At 34.9% G+C, this 23563-nt stretch overlaps 1 protein-coding gene across 1 annotated transcript in view; it reads left to right on the top strand.

The window, feature by feature from the left end:
* Nucleotides 1-23563, top strand: part of LOC141462340 (suppressor of lurcher protein 1-like) — a 71512-nt gene that overhangs the window by 18282 nt on the left and 29667 nt on the right. Inside the window, exon 3 of the mRNA XM_074144129.1 lies at nucleotides 9643-9850. Coding sequence (XP_074000230.1) covers nucleotides 9643-9850 — 208 coding nt within the window. The remainder of the gene's footprint in view (nucleotides 1-9642; nucleotides 9851-23563) is intronic.

The following is a 23563-nucleotide window of genomic DNA, read 5'->3' as shown; positions in this document are numbered from 1 at the left end:
TTGGCTTTCGCCGTACAGCCAGCATTGTCTAGGTGCTTATCACTAGAATATCACTCACTCTCCATTCTTACTTATAAATACATTCGCTTCACACATTCATCCCTCTACTATATACAACTACTTACATAAACCTTACAACTAATGGATGGATTAGTGCTCTATATTCTTGCCATCCTTATAGCTTAACCGAAATTAAAATCACGTAATCCTTCTCTAATCATTTTCTTGCATTCATTCTAATCGGCTATAAATTTTAAATACATAAATACATTCATATTGCTAGCTCTACTATAGAAGTAGTTGGTGGAGAATATAATGTCTTCATAGAGAAATGGTGCATCTAAATACCTGTATATATCGTCAAACATTCGTTTCCTTTCTACCACATAACATGGACACATCATTACTATATGTTTGAAATCCTCCTCCTCATTGCAATCTACGCAAAGAAGAGAGGACCTTTTGTTGATCCCCCAAAGAGAGTAGTTAACCCTGGAGATGAATTAAAGAGTGGTACCGCTGGGGTAACTTCTCCCCTCAGTTAATGAGGGTGTCGTAGTTTCAATGATGGCAATTATTCAAATAGTGCATTTAGAGCTGGAGTAAATTACAAAATAAATAAATAAAAAATAGTGTTTATTGAAGTTCAAAGTGGAATACGATATTTAAAATTCCATTTTATTAAATTATTTCCTACGGTAACATTTATTGGAATGTCACTGTTCAACGTTCTATTTACACCATTGTAAAATCAATTACAACTGTACCAGGGGAGAATTATGAGTTACCAAATAAAAATAATGTTAACAAATTAGAAGAAACATTAAACAAAAATTAAAATTAAGATTTTTTGAGACGTTTTTACTTTCATTTTTGGAATTGATTATTTATCAAGAAGAATTGAGAGGATAGCGGAGTTTCTAATTTTCGGATTTGAAGGCATTTGTTTCAGTGTTCAAATCGATGAATAAAGTGGAGAGATTGTCTCTTGAGGATAGAGTAACCTTGTCAGCAATGGGAGAGTCAGAAAGATTAATGCAAATCTCTCTCTTTTTTCTAGGTTTTAGCGAGGGTAAATGTTTCTTCTGTGAAGTGCTGTCTGTTCTAGATTATTCGGAACGTTGACAGATCTCTTAGTGACTTTGGGAAAAAATAAACTTTTTCAATTAACCAAAATAATAGTATTTTTATTTAAATATGTACCATTGAGTGCATCTGTGAGTTGGTATTGCAGAATTTTCTCCTTAACTAGGACTGAGTCAACTGTCTTCGTCTGGCGTATCTCCTATTTGATGGAAGTGGTACTATCTCGAATACGATTGGTACAATTCAATAAATAAGATTAATTACTTCAGGTAAACTTTATTTAACACTAAACCTACCACGGCCGGTCAATTGACTGTTTTTTAAATTTGATTTACATTTTCTAATTACAGCGTCATCATACCGCCATTAAACTTCACGACTTTTCCTAAAATATGTATACAATTGTTTTTTTAATATTCACTTCTTTTCCTAATATTTGATTTTTGAGAAAAATTTGTAGTCCGTCTTAACTACCGCGACCGGTCATTTGACCGGCTGAATATTTTCATTTTATTTACTTATTATTTAATATTTTATTTTATTTATTTATTTATTTTTGTAACAGAATTCTCTCAAAATCTCAATTTGATAATGCATTTATCGGATTATTGTTTGCATGTGGTGCATATGAGGCGAAAAATGTACGATATTGCCCTTTTCACTGGAAGAAAAAATAGGGACGGGCATTCTTCTCAAACACTATGAGCAGAAATGTATAGACGGAAATTTTCGAGGTTTATTCGATTGGATCAAAGAAATCATCGTTTACAAACCGATAAATTGGCTTTGATTTCTAAATTTTGGAACAAATTCGTTGAGAACAGTCAAAACTGTTCTAACCAAGAGCATTTATCTCTTCCAAGGACGTTTGTTCCCAACAAAGTCAAGATGCAGATTTCCACAGTACCGGACAAATTTGGTATCAAATCTTGGCTAGCGTTCGATGCAATAAAAGGCTTTCCATTTTTGGGAAAACGTGAAAGCAGAGAACCTATAGTTCCGCTTGGGGAGTTTGTCGCTCTGAAATTATCAGAAATGTATACAGCTCGTGGAAGAAATATAACCGTGGAAAATCTCGGAGATGGCCTCAACAAATAGTTTTCAATATCCTAGACTTAGCAGGGATAAATGCATGGATTGTGTATCAAAAACTACCGGAAGTGAAATTTCAAAGCAAAACTTTATGTTACCATTGCAAAAGCACGACAAATATTAGTACACGAACAAGTGGTCGGAAAATAGCCAAATAAGATACTGCAAAGGCAATAAGACTAAAAAATGCTGTCCTAAATGTAATAAGTAAGTATGCGGGAAATGTGCAATTGAGAAGCCTATAATTATAAAAAATGAAACAAAAAAGATTAAAATCTACGAGATTTATTTTTAAACAAAAGGAACGACGCTTTTTCATTGTTAAATAATTATTATCTTCATTCTAAAATAAGAAATTTAAGTAATTTTAAAGTCCGGTCATTTGACCGGTCACGGTAGGAATAATTATGCATAAATGTCGGTAGGTTTAGTGTTAAATGATACTGCGCATTTCGATAGTGACAACTGCAACGGAAGTAGAAGACGCCCGAAGAAGATTAGAGACAAGAAATAATATAACGCTAGAGAAAAAATAGCTATGTCTCACTCTACAAGAAGCAAGAAGATAGGAATGCCCTCCACTCCAGCACATCAGAAAGATTAATCAGTTAAGCGTGTTTGACGTGTACACGTCAAACCAAATCTTTATTACGGTGCGTTCGACGAGTAATACTCGTTGTGAAAAATATAAAATTGTCATTAACAATAAAAACTCGAAATTTTAATAAAATACAATAAGAATATTATTTGGTGGTATGTTTCCTTTATCTTACCCAATAGAACTGCCAAGACTTTTATACGGAGAGGGTTGGCGGGAGTCAGCCAAATGATGTTGTTAGTACATGTTTGGTCTCCGCATTAGAGATTGGGAATTACGCAAACAAATAGAAGCTCTCAACCCTTGTGCAATGCCGTTTTTTACCTTGAATAGAGATTCAGACCTCAGTACGAGCATGATTTCATTTTGCACAGAATTCAAAGCTCTTTTCTTCCTTGTAAAAAAGCTCTTGCGTCTCTAGTTAACTAGAGCAATGCATACGTGAAGCGGTGCAAGATTTTGAATGAGCACAAAATGCTCTGTAATCTCAAGTCCCAGAAATTGCAGAAAAAGTCGCTTGCAGTGACTATTATGACGTTGTAAACTTTTAGTTGTTTTGCCGCTGCGTTCGACGTGTATACACGTCATTGTCTGATTTTAATCCCGCACACTGTGGATTTTTTTTTTTTTTTTTAAACTAAATTCCACGCTTAACTGGTTTTAAGAGACGGGAACTATCTGGAGTTCAATGCAGTCTAAAGAATTTGCGCCCATCTGCATTTAGTAGAAACTGAGTTTCAAGAAACAGCGTTTTTATAACCACGCTTTCCAAATATTTACCCTTGCTTACCTCTCAAGCAGACAAATCATCACCCCTAATTCATAATTTCTTCATTCATAATATCATTTCTTAATGAAATTCATGATTGTTCGTTGTGAATAAATAAATATATCGTTATGTAATTAATCAATGAGTGCTTCAGGAGAGCTTTTCACTTCCTACTATTCACTCAATCACTTACGTCACACTTCTCAATATATATTTTCACACTTAATATTAAATCCAACAGAAGTCATTCATACAAAAGTTTAGTTCATCATAAGATTGCAGTTTTTTTCAAATGTTCCTTTTACTTCTCCAATTTTTATGCAGGGCTTCATCAAAGATACGAGGTGTGGCAATTAAATAACGAGACTATTGCTGTAAAACATTTTATTTTGAATTAATACATATTTAGTTATTATCACCTTCAATATACACCCCTCCCCTATCCCTACAACGCTCCATGCGAATTTACCATTGTTCGAAACGGTGCTGGAAGTCTTTTTCAGTGAGCTCCTGCATGAAGCGTGCCGCTTTTTCTTTCACAGCTTCAACGGACTGAAATCGTGTTCCTTTTAATGCAGATTTCACTTTAGGGAACAGATAAAAGTCATATGGGGCCATGTCAGGCGAATAAGGCGGATGGCCTAAAACTGGGATCTTGACAGACGCAGGCGCGAACCCATGACTTGTTCTTCCACAAATCGGGTCGTTTTTTCCTTACTCTTTCACGGAGTTGAGCAAACACCTCACGGTAGTAATATTGATTAATTATTATCGATATTTTCATCCGTTTTGGAAGTGGAAGGGCGTGCCGGGTGATGATCATCTCCGACGTCTTCTCTGGCCACCTTTGAAACGCTTGAACCACTCAAAAACTCGAGCACGTGATAAATATTCATCGCCATAAGCTTCTTTTAATAAAATACAAGTTTTAGTAGCGGTTTTACCAAGTATCATGTGAAATTTCACGACAATTCGTTGCTCTACTACATGTGTAGTATCATGTTTTCGGCAAACTAACACCTCTTACCCAAACGACGGTTCCGGTCAGACAGATTTCTCTACAAACACGTGAGACGCTGCAATCGAAACTGAGCCCTATCCATCGCATCCATCCCAAAGCATTTCCGCCGAAAACCACTCAAAACTGGACAAAAGTGTTTCACCATTTGGTTATCACATATCAGTTCTAAGCTTCAGAATACGAGTAGTACGGCAATGAAATTATATTAAAAGACACAAGTTAAATTTAGTATTTATGATTTTAGAGTTACCCCAGAAAGAAACGTGCTCTTAATGAGATGGAACTCTACGTTATTACAGACATTAGTGAAAGTAGAGAAAGTAATGAATACTGCGAGCTGCAAGGCTGCCTTTTGAGAGAGGATATCTTAACATTATGTGCAAAGAAACCCTAGTTATTTCCAGTGTGATTAATCTAATGGATTACGATCATATTCTAGCAACTCTCTTATCCAAATTTGATTAATTTAATTGTATTGCTGTCAATCACCACTACGTAAGTAAATGTAGATGAAATCATTTCAGTTGAATTTGCAGCCAACTTTACCTTTAATTTACATTAGAACCTACCTGCTCTCATTATAATTATACTCATTCAAAGTAATTACTAATTCACTTAACCTAATTTGTGTATGACGTTAACCAATTGGTACACTTTCACTTAATGCTTAATTCACTGAAGTCTTTTTCTTTTTCTTAATATCTCAGATTAAATTCGTTGATAGTGTAAAGAAAATATTTGAAGCTATTTTCGCCAAAATTTAAAATGGGAAAATCATTTCCGAATAGCTCTAAACGAATCAACGTGTTTGAACTTCCTTTGACTTTTCATTTTGTAATATTCTGATTTAAAAAACACACAGACCCTGGCTAAAAACGCTTTATTCGTTTTGTAACACACAACTAACTCACAAAAAACAAAGACCACAAAAACAACAAATAAATAAATGTTCTGTGCGGTACATTGAACGCCGTAGAATGTCGTGTAGTATGGGATGAGATACTAAAAGATATTAGAGAAAGAAGGTAAGGACAGTCTATTTGAGAATGGAGAAGAATTGCAGAGGAAAGAGATATCATAATAAATTCTTCTGGTGGCAAATGGAGGAATATTGAGAGTGTGCTGTAGATTGGAATAGATAACATTATATTTAGGGATTTTCAAACGGTCAGCAAACCACGGAAAGAACTTGTTCTGAACAGCCTCAATAGAAGCCATATGTACCTTGCAAAACGGACCCAAAATTATTGAACCATACTCAAGATGTGGCCTTACATGGGAATTAGATAATATGATATAAGAACGGCTGTCAGAGAAATTCCTCGTGTTGCTTATGTCTTATTCTTACTTTTTATCCCTTTTATTAGAAGCTAGTTTCCTTTACATTATTTTAAAATGTAGGTGCGGAAAATATAGTTGAAGGGACGGGAGAAAACAATCGAGTTGATGATAAAAATAAGTTACACCAGCGCTAGATACACTACGACTATAACTGTCACCACTACAAACTCACTAAGTGAGGGGAGAAGTTACCCAGTGATAACACTCCCCAAGTCGTCTCCCAGAATTAGCTACTCTCTTCAGAAGAGAGAAAATCGCGAGGCCGCTGGGTGTTTTAATCGCCTGGGAGGATCATCTGGAAGGTGTTGAGATGATAAATGGCGGACAACAGGATTGGAATGAGAGTGCAAGTTCTGGTGAAAACTTTTATAGTGAGTTCGTGCAACTTGGACCTACAAACGGAATTTCCAAGTCTGTGTGGATAGTTAGATTTGAAACGTAAAATTGAGCGTTAATGATAGTGCGGAGAGTTTTAGACTGAAGTGATTGAATTCTGTGAAGATTGGAGCGTTTCGTTGAACCATACAGTTCAATACCGTACGTCCAGGCGGGTTTTAGTATAGAATTGTAAATTAGTCGTTTGTTATTAAGTAAAAGATTTGATCGTTGATCTAGTAGTCTTTTAAGGTAAAATCATTTTACTGTTGGTCTTACATTTATAACAGTGTTTGGCGAATCTGAGCCTAGACAACCATGGTTTAAGGGAACTGACACTAATAAATGGGTTGTTACGACAATAAGCAGGTTGAGAGCTAAACACACTGTGTGCGGATCGTATCTTCACAGGATCAACAAAAGGTCCTCTCCTCTTTGCGTAGATTGCAATGAGGAGCAGGATTTCAAACATCGTATAATAATGATATGTCCACGTTATATGGTAGAAATGAAACGAATGTTTGACGACTTATACAGGTATTTAGATGCACCATTTCGCTACGAAGACATTATATTCTCCACCAACAGTTATGTGCTTAAATCTGTAGCAGAGCTAGCAATGAAATATGAATGTATTTAAAAGTTATAGAATGAATGCAAGAAAATGATTAGAGAAGGATTACGTGATTTTAATTTAGGTTAAGCTACATACAGGTATAAGGATGGCAGGAATATAGAGTACTGCTCCATCCATTAGTTGTAAGTTTGTATGTAAATAGTTGTATATAGTAGAGGGATGAATGTGTGAAGCGAATGTATTTATAAGTAAGAATGGAGAGTGAGTGATATTCTAGTGATAAGCACCTAGACGATGCTGGCTGGATGGCGAAAGCCAATGCAAAAAAAAAGTCGTCATCTTTTCAGATTAATCTATTTCTTAATCTTCAACACCTCCTTCAATTCAATTCACATACCTAAATTGAACGATTATAATCATTTCTTTACATAATGAAGGAAGTAAAAAAGAAAAGTCCAAAAAACGCGAGGAAATTTGATTTAAGAACGGATAGAAGGCCGGAAAAGCAGGAATCGTTTAGAAACATCGAAAGTAACATAAAAGTAAGAAAAAGGTTTTCCACTCGCTCATGTACCTAAACTTGAACTATCTAGGGAACTTCTTTGGATATGGCAACAGAGTGTAACAGTGAGTCTTGGTGTTATCTGCTTTACTATCAGTGAGGGGCAGATTCCCTCTCTTTCTCGTAGATGGGCACACGACTACGCTGCCACTTACAGCATCCTCTTTCATTGCTTTATATTCCCCGCTATACCCGTAACATTTTATATTCTTCCCTTCTTAACGTATCTCTGACACATTACCCGCTGGTATACATTACTATATTCACATGCATTATCTTCTTCCTACAAGACGCTATTTCCTTGATGCAGTTTATATTCATACATTTATGTATATAAGTTCTTTTTAAGAAACATTTCTAAGTATATAAAAAAGAAAATTCAGGTCTAATCAAGTTTTGGTGATGTTGTCTTGAACAAATTAGGTTTGACCTGGCAAGTAATGTTTCGCTACCCACATTTTGCTGTAGCAGTGTTGACTTAATGTGTCTCTGAGCCTTTACTTTTTATTAAGGCAGGTTATCAGTGAACGGGTAGTGTGGAAAAGAAGCTATCTATTACCCTGTCTGATCGTGAAGCAATCGTTAGTTTGTAACTTGAGGCCTCAGACACTCGAAGGCCAGAGGAGGTATTGATATAATATACTGATATAATATATGTTTCCAAATATACGGCTGTCTTCATGTCGACTGAGAGATAACCACCAGTATGTTCTTTAAGATTACTTGAAATGAAAAAACTTCTTAATTTCATACACGTCAAATCAAATCTCTATTACTCGTTGTGAAAAATATAAAATTGCCATTAACTATAAAAACTCGAAATTTTAATAAAATACAATAAGAATATTATTTGGCGGGATGTTTCCTTTATCTTACCAATAGAACTGCGGTGGGTAGTCAGCCAAATGATAAGTGGTTGGTACATGTTTGGTCTCCGCATTAGAGATTGGGAATTACGCACACAAATAGAAGCTCTCAACCCTTGGGCAATGCCCGTTTTTACCTTAGATAGAAGTTCAGACCTCAGTAAGAGCATGATTTCATTTTGCACAGAATTCAAAGCCCCTTTTCTTCCTTGTAAAAGCTCTTGCATCCCTAGTTAACTAGAACAATGCATAAGTGAAGCGGTGCAAGGTTTTGAAATTGCACAGAATGCTCTGGTAATCTCAAGCCCCAGAGAGTGCAGAAAAAGTCGCTTGCAGTGACTTATTATGACGATGTAAACTTTTGGTTGTTTTCGCCTGCGTTCTACTTGTGTACACGTCATTGTCTGATTTTAAAACTAAATTCCACGCTTATCTGGTTAAAGAAATTTTGTTTCTTCTTTTATACACAAAACAGATGTTTGTTAAAATGGGATATAATAAACATTTTACAACATCAGTTTATACTTTTCCAATATTATCGCTTTTAAATAAATTTACGTGGTCATTTTCTCTTATTTCAGTTTATATATAATTTAATAGACGTCCTTCTTGACCATTCAGGAAAACATCATTAGAAACTAGAGATTTATATCTCCTGATTAGTTGGGTAAACTTTTAGAAAGACCATTCAGCCAGTGTTTTGTAGAGCTGAAGTCCACTGGGAACTTCCATCCAACAAGTACAAAATAAAGTAGTGGAGACTAGAGTGCAGGTAAGAGATAGTCTAGTCAGTGAGAGGGATGAAATACTGTATCCTAAACTTTCCTCTTCAACTGCATTCCCATAAGGACCATAGTAATGACAGTGTACTGCTAGATTCTTTGTTTTAAATTCTTAACAAGGGCTACGATACACCTCTATCGTTAGAGCCAAATGAAAGGCAATTTCCAAGGTTGTAAAATAACATTTGGACTTCGAAATTGTAGATTTATTTATGTTGAAGCCGGTCAATAAAATGAACTCTTAATTATAAGCAAACGTTCAGTATTGTAATTGTATGGTATTGTAAATAGCTTCCAACTCACCCAATAATAATAACAATTCATTGAAGGAATAATAATAATTAATGATTAAATAATAATATAATAAATAAATAAATAAATAATATTAATAATAATTATAATTAATGTCAGGTCAGCACTGGCTTTTTACTATTTTATTTATGGAATCTTTTTATTGATCGAAACCAATCTTCGCTAGTGTAACTCCTCAATTACCTCTAATTGGAACCATCATTACTGTCACAGCTTTGCAAAATTAGTGTAACATTTTTTCTAATTTTTTGTTTTTTCCAGATTTTGGAATACGTAGTGGTGAACAAGTTGACGATTATCCCTGTGCGTTCAGGTATAGAGCTGGCGCATCATTGGAAGGACAATTTACCAGTCCAAATTTTCCTGGACTCTATCCAAGAGACACTGAATGTCATTATTTCTTCCATGGGTCCGATAATCATAGAGTACGAATTATCTTCCATTATTTTGACGTAGAAGGAATTCATCCGTAAGTTGATTCTATATTTTATTAGTACTTTTTTTTTTTTTTGTTTCACTTTGAGAGATTCTTTTATTACAGTTTTAAATTAAAATGAAATTCTGATTGATATCAAATACTAATTATTTTTAGCAGAGTTAGAATTAAAATAAAAGTAACCGACATTTAATAAATTTAAGAATTAAAAATTAATGAAATTTCGACTGTCATAAAACTGAACATATCGCATTTATTGGAAATGGACATTAGTATTTAAAAATTTTATTTAAATTAGAAATTGACTTAAAAGATTTAGTATTTACTTCTTCTTTCTCCATTTTAATTTCTCTTTTTCTTAATATCTCCTTAACAAAAACAGTTTAAAAAGTTAAATATAAGAGTTGATTAAACGTCAAAAGGTACACAATCAGCAAGTACCCAACAATTCATTAATACTTCAGCTCGTAATTTCAGCCATTTGTATATGTATACGAGGGTCGTTTGAAAAGTCCGTGCAAAAATAAAACCTACTTAATTTTTGGGGGTAAACCTTTTTTATTTTTCAACATAGTCCCATTTTAGGCTTATACACTTCGTCCAACGCTGCTCTAGTTTTTTGATCCCTTCCGAATAATAGAATTTGTCCAAGTCTGAAAAATAGCCATTCGTTTCTGCAATCACCTCCTCGTTTGAATAAAATCTTTTTCCCGCCAGCCATTTCTTCATATTGGGGAACAAATAGTAGTCCGAGGGAGCCAAGTCTGGAGAATAGGGGGGATGTGAAACGAGTTGGAACCCTATTTCCATTAATTTTGCGACCACAACTGCTGAGGTGTGAGCTGGTGCGTTGTCGTGATGGAAAAGGACTTTTTTGTGGGCCAATCGTGGGCGTTTTTCTTGCAGCTCGGTTTTCAAACGGTCCAATAACGATGAATAATATGCACCTGTAATAGTTTTACCCTTTTCCTGATAGCCGATGAGAATTATTCCTTGCGAATCCCAAAAGACAGTCGCCATAATCTTTCCGGCCGAAGGAACGGTCTTCGCCTTTTTTGGCGCAGATTCCCCCTTGGTAACCCATTGTTTAGATTGTTCTTTGGTCTCAGGAGTATAGTGATGTATCCATGTTTCATCCACAGTGACGAAACGACGCTTAAAGTCCTGCGGATTCTTCTGGAACAGCTGCAAACCGTCCTTGCAACACTTCACACGATTTCGTTTTTTGTCAAGCGTGAGCAATCGCGGCACCCATCTTGCGGATAGCTTTGTCATGTCCAAATGTTGATGCAAAATATTATGTACCCGTTCATTCGAGATGCCCACAGCACTAGCAATCTCACGCACCTTCACTCTTCTGTCATCCATCACCATATCATGGATTTTATCAATGATTTCTGGAGTAGTAACCTCAACAGGGCGTCCAGAACGTTCAGCGTCACTTGTGCCCATATGGCCACTCCGAAAATTTTGAAACCACTTATAAACTGTTCTAATCGAAGGTGCGGAGTCACCATAATGTTTATCAAGTTTCTCTTTAGTCTCCTGAGGCGTTTTGCCTTTCATAAAGTAGTGTTTAATCAACACACGAAATTCTTTTTCGTCCATTTTTTGAAAATCACTTGACTTCCTCGATTCAAACGAATGCCAAACACAAAGAAATAGACCGATCTGGCTGAAACTTGGTGTGTGTTCTTCCAAGAGATGCTACTAACTAAACATAACCTCGATACGCGCCAGTGGTGCTATCTCTCTGACTTTGCACGGACTTTTCAAACGACCCTCGTAATTATATATTTTAATATTGTGTTTGTATAATATACATATGTCTACATCTAGTTTAAGTAAGAGTAGAAGTACATACTAGGTGGGGCAAAAGGTATGAACCGGCTTCAAAGGGATGTAAAACAAAAACAATTCAACTTACAGAAATTATGTTTATATTGTTTAATTCAGTACAGAATCTAGTTTTTTACATTAAGTTTGAAAGATGATATCACTTGCCTCAATCTCGCCATTGAAATCCTAGCAGTGTGGGATGTAGCCCCGTCCTGTTGGAATCAGATGTCTCCCTAGGATTTCAATGGCGAGATTGAGGCAAGTGTTCCCCCAGCGCCTCGTCTCTTTGTGGGGTGACGTGGAGTGGGCCTGCGCGCTCACCAGATTTGAGCATTTGTGATTTCTTTTCTTTGGGGGTACATAAAGGAAAACTTTTTAAACATCGTCCACATACCCAGGAAGAACTTAAGGACCAGAATCAGAGAGGAAGTTACGGCAATACCCATCGAAATGTGCAGTAGAGCGGTTGAAAACTTCAGAATTCGCCTCCAAGAGTGCATCGCGGCTGACGGCCGCCACCTACGTGATATCACCTTTCAAACTTAATGTAAAAAACTAGATTCTGTACTAAATTAAACGATATAAACATAATTTCTGTAAGTTGAATTGTTTTTGTTTTACATCCCTTTAAAACTGGTTCATACCTTTTGCCCCACCCTGTACCATTAAACGGTCTACATAACGTGCTTAAAATGTTACTCCGAATTCTTTCTTTAATTGTGGAACAAACATTCCTGTTGCACAAATATTTTAGACGTTGTTGCCGATAGTGAGTGTCTCATTCCTAACTCGCGTGGGGCGAACTCCTCTCTTGAGGATGCGCAGCGTCGAGACTTTTAAAATGTAAATCTAACCTACATAAAATTTCAAAGGGTTTTTCCCAGATTTCAGACTTGGTTTTTTTTCAGGAAGATTTTTAATGATTTCTTATTAATTAATAGTTAATTCAAATGATACTTTATTCACGTTCATCGGTTCACGCGACAATAGTTTGAAAAGATTGCAATACTTCCCCTTAGCAGTTGTAAGAGCAGTAGGCGCTTTAATTACATGGGGAAGCCCTAACCCCTTCATTCTGCCAAATTTTATCCAAATCAGGATAAGATTTAATTTCCTACCGGACAGTTTTAATAGTGTTCAAAATTATTTAAAAAAAAAGAAGTCGCTTTACAGTATGGATTATCATGGTTAGTTGAAAAGAACTAGAGAAGAACAACTTTATCTCCAAGTATGTAAATAAAACATGATTTGCATTAGCTACTGCATGAGAAGAGTAGATTAGGTTACTAAGATCGCTAGGATGGAGTTACTAAGAGAAATCTACTTGAAAGAAGTTAAAATAGTGAAATCTACTTGAAATAATGTGCCTACTTTATTTCTTTTCAGTGATTTACTACTTTTATAAGCTAGAAGTTAATTTTAAGCTAAAAAGAAAGATGAAACAGGAAATGATTGTCCCAATTGGAAGTCCACATACCCAGGAAGAACTTAAGGACAGAATCAGAGAGGAAGTCCATTCGGCTGATAGCGAAGGTCCTTGGGTTTAAGTCAACTGGCTACCATGATTTGCTCTTAACAGAAAACTCTTACAGAAAAGATGACAGTGTTGTCTATAACGAGGAAACATTGTCCGAAGGCTGGCAATGCATTATGTGGCTCCAAGTAATAACAAATAAAGAAACGTTGTGAAATATTTTCATTTAAAATTTTCTCAATCTCGAGATTGTCTCGACACTAATTCTTTTTTAGGCTTGTAAATTTTCCAAGCACCTACGTTTCTGCTCAATGATGTGTGGGAAATTGTTTCTTATTAAAATTTGATAAAAATATGATTAAAAAAGATTAAAGATGAACTTTGATGGTTCTTGCATTTTTTTTAAAAAAGTTTTTTATTTCAACGTCGCAAGTTACTTAAAAACAAGCATAAAAAAGTAACATAAACTGGGAAAGCCAGCACAGTGCTGCAATCTATAAACATAAAAGTTGTTTTTTAATGTAAGTGAAATATAATATTCAGGTTGAAATATAAGGTAAAGCAAAGGAAAGGTTACGAGTTGGAATGGAATATTTCTACCAGCGAGACTTTTTACTAGAGATTAAATAATGTTTCAGACGCCGCTGATACCCCAAACATAACAAACTTACGAAACCCCTGACGAAAAATAATTTAAAAAAAAGATATCCTATACAGTACACTGCGTGATTCAAGTTTTGTTTTAGCAAGGGCTTTAGAAATCACATTTAACCTGCATTAGTGCATACAGTATTTACGAATCCTCTGGATAAGAATTGCCAAGAAGAAATTAAAACAGATTCTTAATGGTGGAGTGCCTTACTTGTGAAACCACAGCTTCATCTAAGATCGCTAGTTAAAAATTCAACCTTGCAGCACTGGTTATCACCGACACGAGGAGACAGAAATCTATTTTGTAAACAAAGGACCTCTGAAGTTTTTATTTTAATACAACTTAACTGAACATTAATATAAGATATTAATTTTTAAACTCAAAGAGTAACTCACTGCCCAATAGAGAACAGCTCCGAAGAAATAAATATGTTCTTTTAAATAATTCAATTGAGTAAAACTAACTGTTAAAATAGGATGAAAAATTAATGCCAGTTTCACTCATGTTAAACTTTATTATGCCGAGCTTTCGACCTAGGGACTAGGTCATCTTCAGGGCTGTGGAACATACGAGGTATGTTCAAAAAATAAGGTGAATTTTCAAATTTCGCGGGCTACGTACATTCGAATTTCGATTGTCTTTTTTTTTTATGTTGGTACACTTGTCTCGAACATATTTTCAAAGTTGTAGCTATATAGCATGTTTAGTTTGTATGTTAGAGGCATAAATAAGACAAGTGTTTTGCGAGTTCGGCGATTTTCTTCTGTCGAAAAAAATGGATCAACGAATTTGCATCAAATTTTGTGTAAAAAATGGAATTAAGTGTTAAAAAACACTTGAAATGTTGAGAGTGGCGTACGGTGAGAGTACTCTGTGTCAAAAAAATGTTTACAAGTGGTACAAGCTTTTCACAGAAGGTCGAGAAGATGTGAATGACGTCGCTCGCCCTGGACGCCCCAGCACATCAACAACCGATGAAAATGTTGAGAAGAATCGTCGAATCACAATTAGAGAAGTTGCTGAGGTTGTCGGCATATCGGTTGGCACATGTCCTGCAATTTTTTTCGGAAATTTTGGGCATGAAGCGTGTAGTAGCGAAGTTCGTTCCAAAATTGCTGAATTTTGATCAAAAAAACCGTCGCATGAGCATCGCTCAGGAATTGTTGAATGACATTATCATGTCTCAGTCACCGTATTCACCAGATTTGGCGCCCTGCGACTTTTTCCTGTTCCCATGATTGAAGAGACCCATGAAAGGACGGAGATTTGCGACGATTGTGGAGATAAAAACCGAATCGCTGAGAGAGCTCAAGGACATACCAAAAAGTGCATATCAGAACTGTTCCGAGGATTGGAAAAAATGCTGGCACATATGTATTATATCTGAGGGGGACTACTTTGAAGGAGACAAAATAAAAATCGATGAATAAATAAATATTTTTTAAGAAAAATGAAAATTCACCTTATTTTTTGAACACACCTCGTATTTACAGGTTGTTAACAATAATTCTATTAAAGTGAATATATACAAAAATTATTTACCTAGTTTAGAAAGTAATATTTTTACATTACAGGGTTGGTGTGTCTTCTATCTTGTCTGTTCATGGACTGAGTGTGATCGGTCTGTGTGTGGTATGTGTTAGGTTGCGTGGAAGTCAGTGTTGCCAATTGTCAAGTATTTTGTATTTTGTAGTAAGTTTGCGTATATGTTGTTTAAATTGTTCGTGTCTGTTTTGAAGTCATTTTAATAGAATTATTGTTAACAACCTGTAAATATGTTCCACAGCCCTGAAGATGACCTAGTCCCTAGGTCGAAAGCTCGGCAAAATAAATGTATCACGATTGAAAACTGTCAGTTATTTTTTCATCCTATTGAAACTATAAATCAGTCACCAAAAATAATGAACAGCTATAACTGTTAAAAGTAAATATTTTTTCCCTTGAAGTAAAGGAAAGTTACTGTAATGGAAAATCCAAGATGCTATGCACGTGATATAAGAAATGCGGCGGAAATGCATCACTGCAATACTCCTACAAAGGTAGTAATAAATAAAACAGCAGCCAGTCTCTAAGGATTTAAGCTGTTAGGCTGAATTCCCTCTGATTTCTCTATTAAGGATGGCACTGAATCTTAACCCATGTTAAGGATAAGAATATTTATTTATAAATGGAATTTTACAATCTTAAAAAATTTATAAATTCATATTCATTTCGTTTAAAAAGAAATACACAAATCAAATTGATATTAACTCACTTGCAAGTAGTAAATACTGTATTTCTTTAGCCCTAATTGGTAAGCAAATCTATTGTCCACCTGAAGCACGCCATTAAAAAGCGTAATTAATGTTACTTGGCGATGTTGGGTAGCCACGTAGCTATTTTACTAGTTAACCATTAATATCTTTTGAAGGATGTTTCACGAAAGAATTTAACGGAGAATCCGTTTGTAGACTAAAAGTTCACGAACAGAGATCTATTGATGAATCTCAGTCCAATACTCATTACAGAACTGGAGTAGGAAGTTAGTGAGCGTCCTCACCCTTACGTCTTGAACTGAAGATTGGGTCTAGACTAACTAGGTTGTCGAAACTTTCTTTCTTTTCCGGTCTAACATACCTTCACACAAAAGTTCTGACTGCCATTACTCATTAGAGGACTTTTTTTTTTTTTACAATCAATGTTGATCTTAATTCAGAGGTTTGCTGTTATTCGATTTACACTACATTGATTTATTGCTGGAGAGACTTTGTTATAGTTTTGTGTCTACTACGAGAATGGGTATTTGTTCTCATCCCTCACGACACCCAAGTTGATGTTCTGTAGGGAGGATGAGGAATGGAACTTTTCGTTGCTAAGAAGCTTTTCGTAGCAACTACTATATCGATGGTACCTTTTGGGGATATCATTACTACTGGTCTACAATCCTAAAAGTGAATCCTACCAAAATAGTGATTGAAAACGGTCATAATAAAGTAAACTAACGATAATGAAGTTCGATTGTCGCGTCAAGATGATGGCCAAAACTCTTGCAGTACAGAGATGGGGTAATGATCTTCCACCACTGACTGATGTTGTTCAAAGGGTTTGCAGAGATGAATATTGCCTTTTCACACTTGGTATTCGCATATATAAATTCAAGGTTATATTCTATTAATTTATTTATTTAATCTTACGCAAACGTTGTAAAGAAACGATTATCGAATACAATTAAGTTTTATTTTTGTCGAGGCCTTTGACAATATAGTTTTTGAAAGAGTCATATCTGTCAATCAATCAAATAGAATGGTCATAGAAATAAGATAAGATCGAGCCGTTTGAATAGGGGTACCTCCTTGATAAAGAGTTGTGATGAGTACCTAATAGTTCAAGAAATTTACCTCAAGTATAATCTCACTTATATAATCAATGAATAGTTTAAAATTAAGGATGCAGAGTTATTGCGTGATTACTAGAAAGCAGTAGCCAATCCTGTGAGAACTGACTAAAAATTTGTATTATTCCCATAAATAACTATAAAATATTTTCAAGCTTATCGCGTAAAATGAGGTAAATATGAGTAATGTAACTACTTCTCCACCTTTATTTTCAAATTCTAAAACCAATTTCATCACACTTTTATGGTATTTAACGTACAAGATCTTTTTTCACAAACTAACCTAAAAAACCACATTGATCTAAAAAAAAATACAGTCAAAGCGAACCCGTCAAATATTCTTGCTACAAATTTCATCAAAATGTAATACCCAGAGTTTAGGAAGCCCTAATCCTTTATCATCACAGAACCAGCTACCAATCCACTTATGATACTGCTGCTTAAGTATGGTTATCGCCAACGTTCTATCCTCTTCAGCCATTGATTTTTGCAATATTTCTTCTTTTTTCTTTACACAGCTTAATTCCTAATTTTAAATGTTGGAAGGGCATAAAACAAAAGTACTCCCAGCACATTCAAGAAAAACTCTCTGCAGTCTAATATACAGGGTGTTCATTTTAAGACGGCTCAAACGCATTTCATGCTTAAACGCTTAATCTGAGCCAAGAATGGCAGAGGAAAAATTTGTTGCCCGTCACCTCTAGTTTCAGAATATGTGACTTGATTTTAGATTCCTGCCCGCATACGCGGCTGACGCGCGACCAAAAGTGAGGATTTGCAGTTGACCCCTATTTTCATATATGCAGTTTTAAAGAGTATAAAAAGTTATGAAAGAAACCGGAAACCGCAATTCGATATCTTCAAAATTAAAGCTACTAGGCCATTTCAAAATCTGGTATTTATTAATCATATTTCAATTTTTTTAACTTGTTATCAAAGAGAAAGAAGAGCACGCGATAGGTCATTTTTATGTATTTTTTCATCCCTTTTCTTCTAAAAAATATTGCCACGGCAGTAAAGCTAGTATTTTTCTTAATATCGGGAAATAAGTAGTTTTCGAGTGATTTTCGAAGCAATAATCAAATGTTAAGAGCCTTCAAAGGTGCCTCCTGTGGCTCGCAAGCCAGGTTAGCCAGGAGGTTACCAACAGGCTTTCTGTATCTGAGGAGGCACCTTTGAAGGCACCGTAAATGCTGCACAAGTTGCATAAAGTGCATTATTTGATAAATTAAGGAATAAGTTTGATCATTTACATGAAAGATATTGATAACTTAAATATGTGGCAGGAGGTTTCCAATTTTTTTGGTAATTAAACGCAACTCTCCCGAAATTACTAAATAATTATTAAACTTTCTTGTTTGTAGCAGATTTAAAATTAATTTTTAACCATTTTGTGTATGCTTGAGAACATCTAAAGCTCTTAACATTTTATTTTTCTTAGAAAAATCACTCGGAAAGCGACTTATTTCCCGATATTAAGAAAAATACTAGCTTTACTGCCTTGGCAATATTTTTAGTAGAAAGGGGATGAAAAAATGCATAAAAATGACCTATCGCGTGCTCTTCTGTCCTTTGATAACAAGTTAAAAAATTGAAATATGATTAATAAATACCAGATTTTGAAATAGCCTAGCACCTTTAATTTTGAAGATATCGAATTGCGTTTTCCGGTTTCTTTCATAACTTTTTATACTCTTTAAAACTGTGTATATGAAAATGGGTTTCAACGGCGAACTCTTACTTTTGGTCGCCCGTCTACCGCGTATGCGGGCAGGAATCTAAAATCAAGTCACATATTCTGAAACTAGTGGTGACGGGCAACAAATTTTTCCTCTGCCATTTTTGGCTCAGATTAACCGCTTAAGCATGAAATGCATTTGAGCCGTCTTAAAATGAACACCCTGTTTAACTACAAACTAGAAACGTTTCTAAATTTTAAAAAAAAATACTCGATGCCAATTGGAAATTCGGTAATAATTATAATTTAAAAAAGGAATGAACGTTCAGAGGTTTTGTGCAATGGAATTTCGCGCGGAGATCTCGGGTTCCAATTCTGCCATTAGATTTGCCTCGATGTTGGATGTAGTATGGGCAGTGCACAAAAAAGGCAGTCATTCCAAATAAGTGTTGAGATGTAGCCTAACATTAATAATGTTTTAAAATAAAGCAGTGTTTAGGTTTCAGTAGTACACAAAGCAAGTCAATGCATTAACAAACTCAATTTTGATAGTTTGTCTCCAACGTAATAACTAAGGAACAGATTTTTATGTATTTAAAAATGCCAAATATTTAATTAAAATATGCATTTATTTTCTTAAAATATTTTCTGGAATATTTAAGTAAAATGGACATTTTTTTTATGAAAATGGAATTTTTTTTGAGGGGAGGCAAGTTATAATTATTTATACAAGAAAAGAACATTTTTACAATTTATAATAATTTATTAGGAACAAAATAATTTGTTTTTACAAGTTATAATGATTTATACAACAAAGAACATTTTTACTATTTATAAAAAGATGTGTTAAATTTTCAATTTTGAAAACTTCACTCTTCGAAATTGTTTGCAACCACATGAAATTTCAAATGTTGTAACGTAAAGTGACGGCGATCTGGGCGTAAGATGGACTTGTAACAACTAAAAGATCGTTCAACATCTACAGATGTTATAGGTGCCTTGCTGAAAGAAGTTATCTCGTTGGTTGTAAAGGGTACACGATGTTCTGAGGTGACTTCTGTTCCACTGATAATATCAGAAATCTGGCAGATGGTCTCCCCCACCCTTTGTTCTTGCTCAGTACTTCTACCAGTTTTGATCTGATCAGATCTCCCTTACTCCCAGATATTCCTTCCACCTTTTCGATGACTTTTTTAACGTTGGACACGTTTTCTGTCAGTCGAACATTTTGGGACTCAAGTTGGGTAATGGCTTGTGCAAGAAATACGCAATTGTCAGAAATGAATGCAAGGTCGTTCCTTAAATTAGGTTTCTCGAATAAAGACTTGGCTGTATTTATCGCTACTGCTTCGTCTTCGAGATGTGAAAGGACATTCTTGATTTTATTGTAGTTTTCATAGTAATACTGAGCTGCTTCCAGCCAAGTACCCTATCTTGTCAATATTGGTTCTGGTGGAAGGCACAAGTCTGGATAGAGATCTTTTAGCATTTTAATGCGACTTGGTGCTTTTAAGAACACTTTTTTAACCGAGGAGATTAAGGAATCTACGGCACTGAACCCAAAATGAAAAATATGAAAAAATATGTACATATTTTGATTAAATATGTAGAAATATTTATTTATTTTAATCAAATATGTATAAATATGCGATAACATCCAAATATGTGGAAATATGTGAAATAAAAGTAGACTCAAACGGCTTAAAAAGTGTCAGTATGAATACTTCTACTTGAAAAACGTCTGTAAATTGCCTAGAAAAAAATATGTAAATACATACGAATCCGTTCCCTAGTAATAAGATTGATTTAACTTGTTAAGCGAAACCTTTTTTGTTCTAATGGGTCTCAATTTTAATTGTAGCAAAATTGTTTTACATTTATATTTATAGCTTAAAGCAACTTTTTAGTTAGAATATAATAATCAAAGAGAATATTTAATTTTCATACAATTTACACAAACAAATTGAATTATAACCAACATCATATATGAAAATTATAATAACATAGCCAATAAAGGGTCGAAACGTTGCTGAGAACAAATAATATGAATATTAAAAAACTACTTCAATATTAGAAACCAACAGGAAAGAAGAGTTTCTTTTCATAAATTAAATTGCTAACTTTAACTGGTCTAGCAAAAACAGATAGAAGTACGAGTAAAAGAAATATAATGGAAATTATATCTCCGAAGTCAGACACATCTGCCATTTTCTTGTTCTGTAAAGTTAAATACCTTTTTATAAAAGTAAATATAAAGCCAGAGGGCGGATTGCGATTGGTTCGTTTCACTGGCTGCCAAGTACCATCCTATCATAATCCTCTATTCACTTTAAAGAACAAATTGATATTCTATTTTCATGATTTTAATCTGGTCGGTGATCAAGAGTAAATAAAACTATACTTTTTGATGAAATAATTGATTGTTTTCAAAACTCAAACCAATCTATAAATTCCATTTAAATATACACTCACACAAATTGAATGTCTGGCCCGCTTTCTAACGCACAATATAATTTTTCGCATTTATATATCTTTCTAATCTGGAGCAAAAATTTCTTATTAGGAGATAATAATGTAGGATTTATGGTCACAAATGACTTTTCAGGTTGACCTGAAAAATTTGCAACTCTAATGTCGAGCTCCAAAATAAGGAATAATTTTCTTCCTTTAAATTGGTCACTTGAATTATGTAAATTATTTTACACATCTTTCTTCTAGAACTCTCCCTGACAAATCGACAAGACGTCTTAAGAGACAGTGGCCTCGTGATCTCCTCTCTTGTGAAGAGAGTGACTAACAGCCTAATGTTTTGGAGTGTTATCACTGCGGTAACTTCTCCACTCGTTACCTTATCATTTGTTACTCTGTTATCACTGTCACTAATCAGGCAACGCGCTGATTTTAGCAAAAATAAACGCAAAAAAAACATATCTTCGCACAATTGTTATTAGGTTTCTCAGCATGAACAAATAATTAATAAGAAATCATTATCCGGCGGGGCTCCTGTCCACCTATCCTCTTCAACAGCAATCCTCTTCCTTGTACAGATATGGTGCGCTACCTTAGGCTCTACATAGACAAACGGCTCACGGTAGAACCCACACACTAGACTTAAAAGACAAGCAATGACAAAACGTGCGAAACTGCTTTACAGACTTCTTGGACGACGCTCCAAATTACCCAGTGAACTCAAACGCTTGGATATACAGTACTATTCTCAAACCTATGTGGACTTACGGACTAGAGCTGTGGGGTTCAGCCAAACCTACAAACATACGGTACGGTACAGACATTTCAGTCAAAACTCCTCCGACAGATAGTTGACGCTCCTTTCTACGGTGACTAACCTCATTCTTCACACCGACCTCAACATTCCCTTCTACTAAATACCAAAAATTCCATACTACTCTCTCGACCAGCTCTAATCCTCTTGCACTGTCTCTCGCTTCCTCTGACATCCCTAATACTCCTCGCCGACTGAATCGCCAGTGGCCCTGCGACTTCCTTGAGGTCTGAAGGCCTAAACGCCATTATTCTCCTATCTCTCCTCTCTCCTCGTATTCTCCTATCTCTCCTCTCTCCTATAGAGAGTGCTACCGCTGGGTAGTTTCTCTCCTCCTGCTCCAGTTCATCACTCTCTCCATATTTACTTATTTTATACAATGTTTACAGATTGTAAATTACAAAATAATTTAAAAAAAGAAGAAAAGAAATCATTAAAAACCTTCCTGAAAAAAACAAGTCTGAAACCTGGGTACTAACGATGATAAATACGACTTTTCATCGACTTGCGACGTTGAAATAAAAAACTTTTTTAAAAAATGCAAGAACCATCAAAGTTCATCTTTAAAAATAATAATAAATTAAAATGAATTAATTATAATTACTTAAATTTTGTTTTTGCTCTTCTTCACAAATGAGACCAATTTTAAGATTACATACTCAAATTTTATTACGGAATAATCCTATATTTAAAGATAAGTAAACTTTTAAATGGTTGCCTAAAATAAACCTGATTGCTAAACCTCAGGAATAATATCTTAGAGAATCATTAGCCTTCTGTCTGAGATATAGAATGGCTGTTAGATGTAAATCGTGAATACATGCAGGCCCACGTTTAAAAACCAACTGGGCCAAGATATTCAATGGTTTGTTGTAAGGTAAAACTTGCGAGTTAAATGGGGTAGAAGTTGGGCTTTATTAGAGGTAAGATTCTACTCCCATATTTGATCCTGAATAGCGGCATGTTAGCCCTTCGCTCTGAACAATTTCTTTCTCTAGTACAAGAATCAAGCTTTAAAAAAGCATTTTCTTATATTCTACAATTCTATGTTTTCCCTCATTTAGAAGAGCAATCCTTCCAGACCACTCCCGGTTATCTTTGTTAGAGGTTTCTTTAAAATGTTATTACATATAAAAGAATGCATTAGTTTGTAAAGTGCAATTTTTTAAAAAAAGAAATTAATTAAAAGCAATTAAAAGTAGATCGCTTGAAAATGTTCATATTGGTGTTAAAACCGTTTTTACAGAAAATTCACGGGAGAAAGAATTGCTTCTATCTTAACTGTGGCTCCTGAACTACTAAGTGTTAAAGTGTACCAAGTCTTATTCTGATCAATCTTAAAGATATTGTAAAGTTTTTCCAAATAACTTTACTTACACAACTAATGCCTGCCACTAGTTATTAAATATGTGGGTTTGATTAAATAATAAAACTCGCTAAAGTTTGT

This window comes from Rhodnius prolixus, unplaced genomic scaffold (assembly GCF_049639745.1).
Source record: "Rhodnius prolixus isolate KJV_2025 unplaced genomic scaffold, Rpr scaffold_36, whole genome shotgun sequence".
Lineage (NCBI taxonomy): Eukaryota > Metazoa > Arthropoda > Insecta > Hemiptera > Reduviidae > Rhodnius > Rhodnius prolixus.
This window is presented reverse-complemented; position numbering and strand designations above follow the sequence as displayed.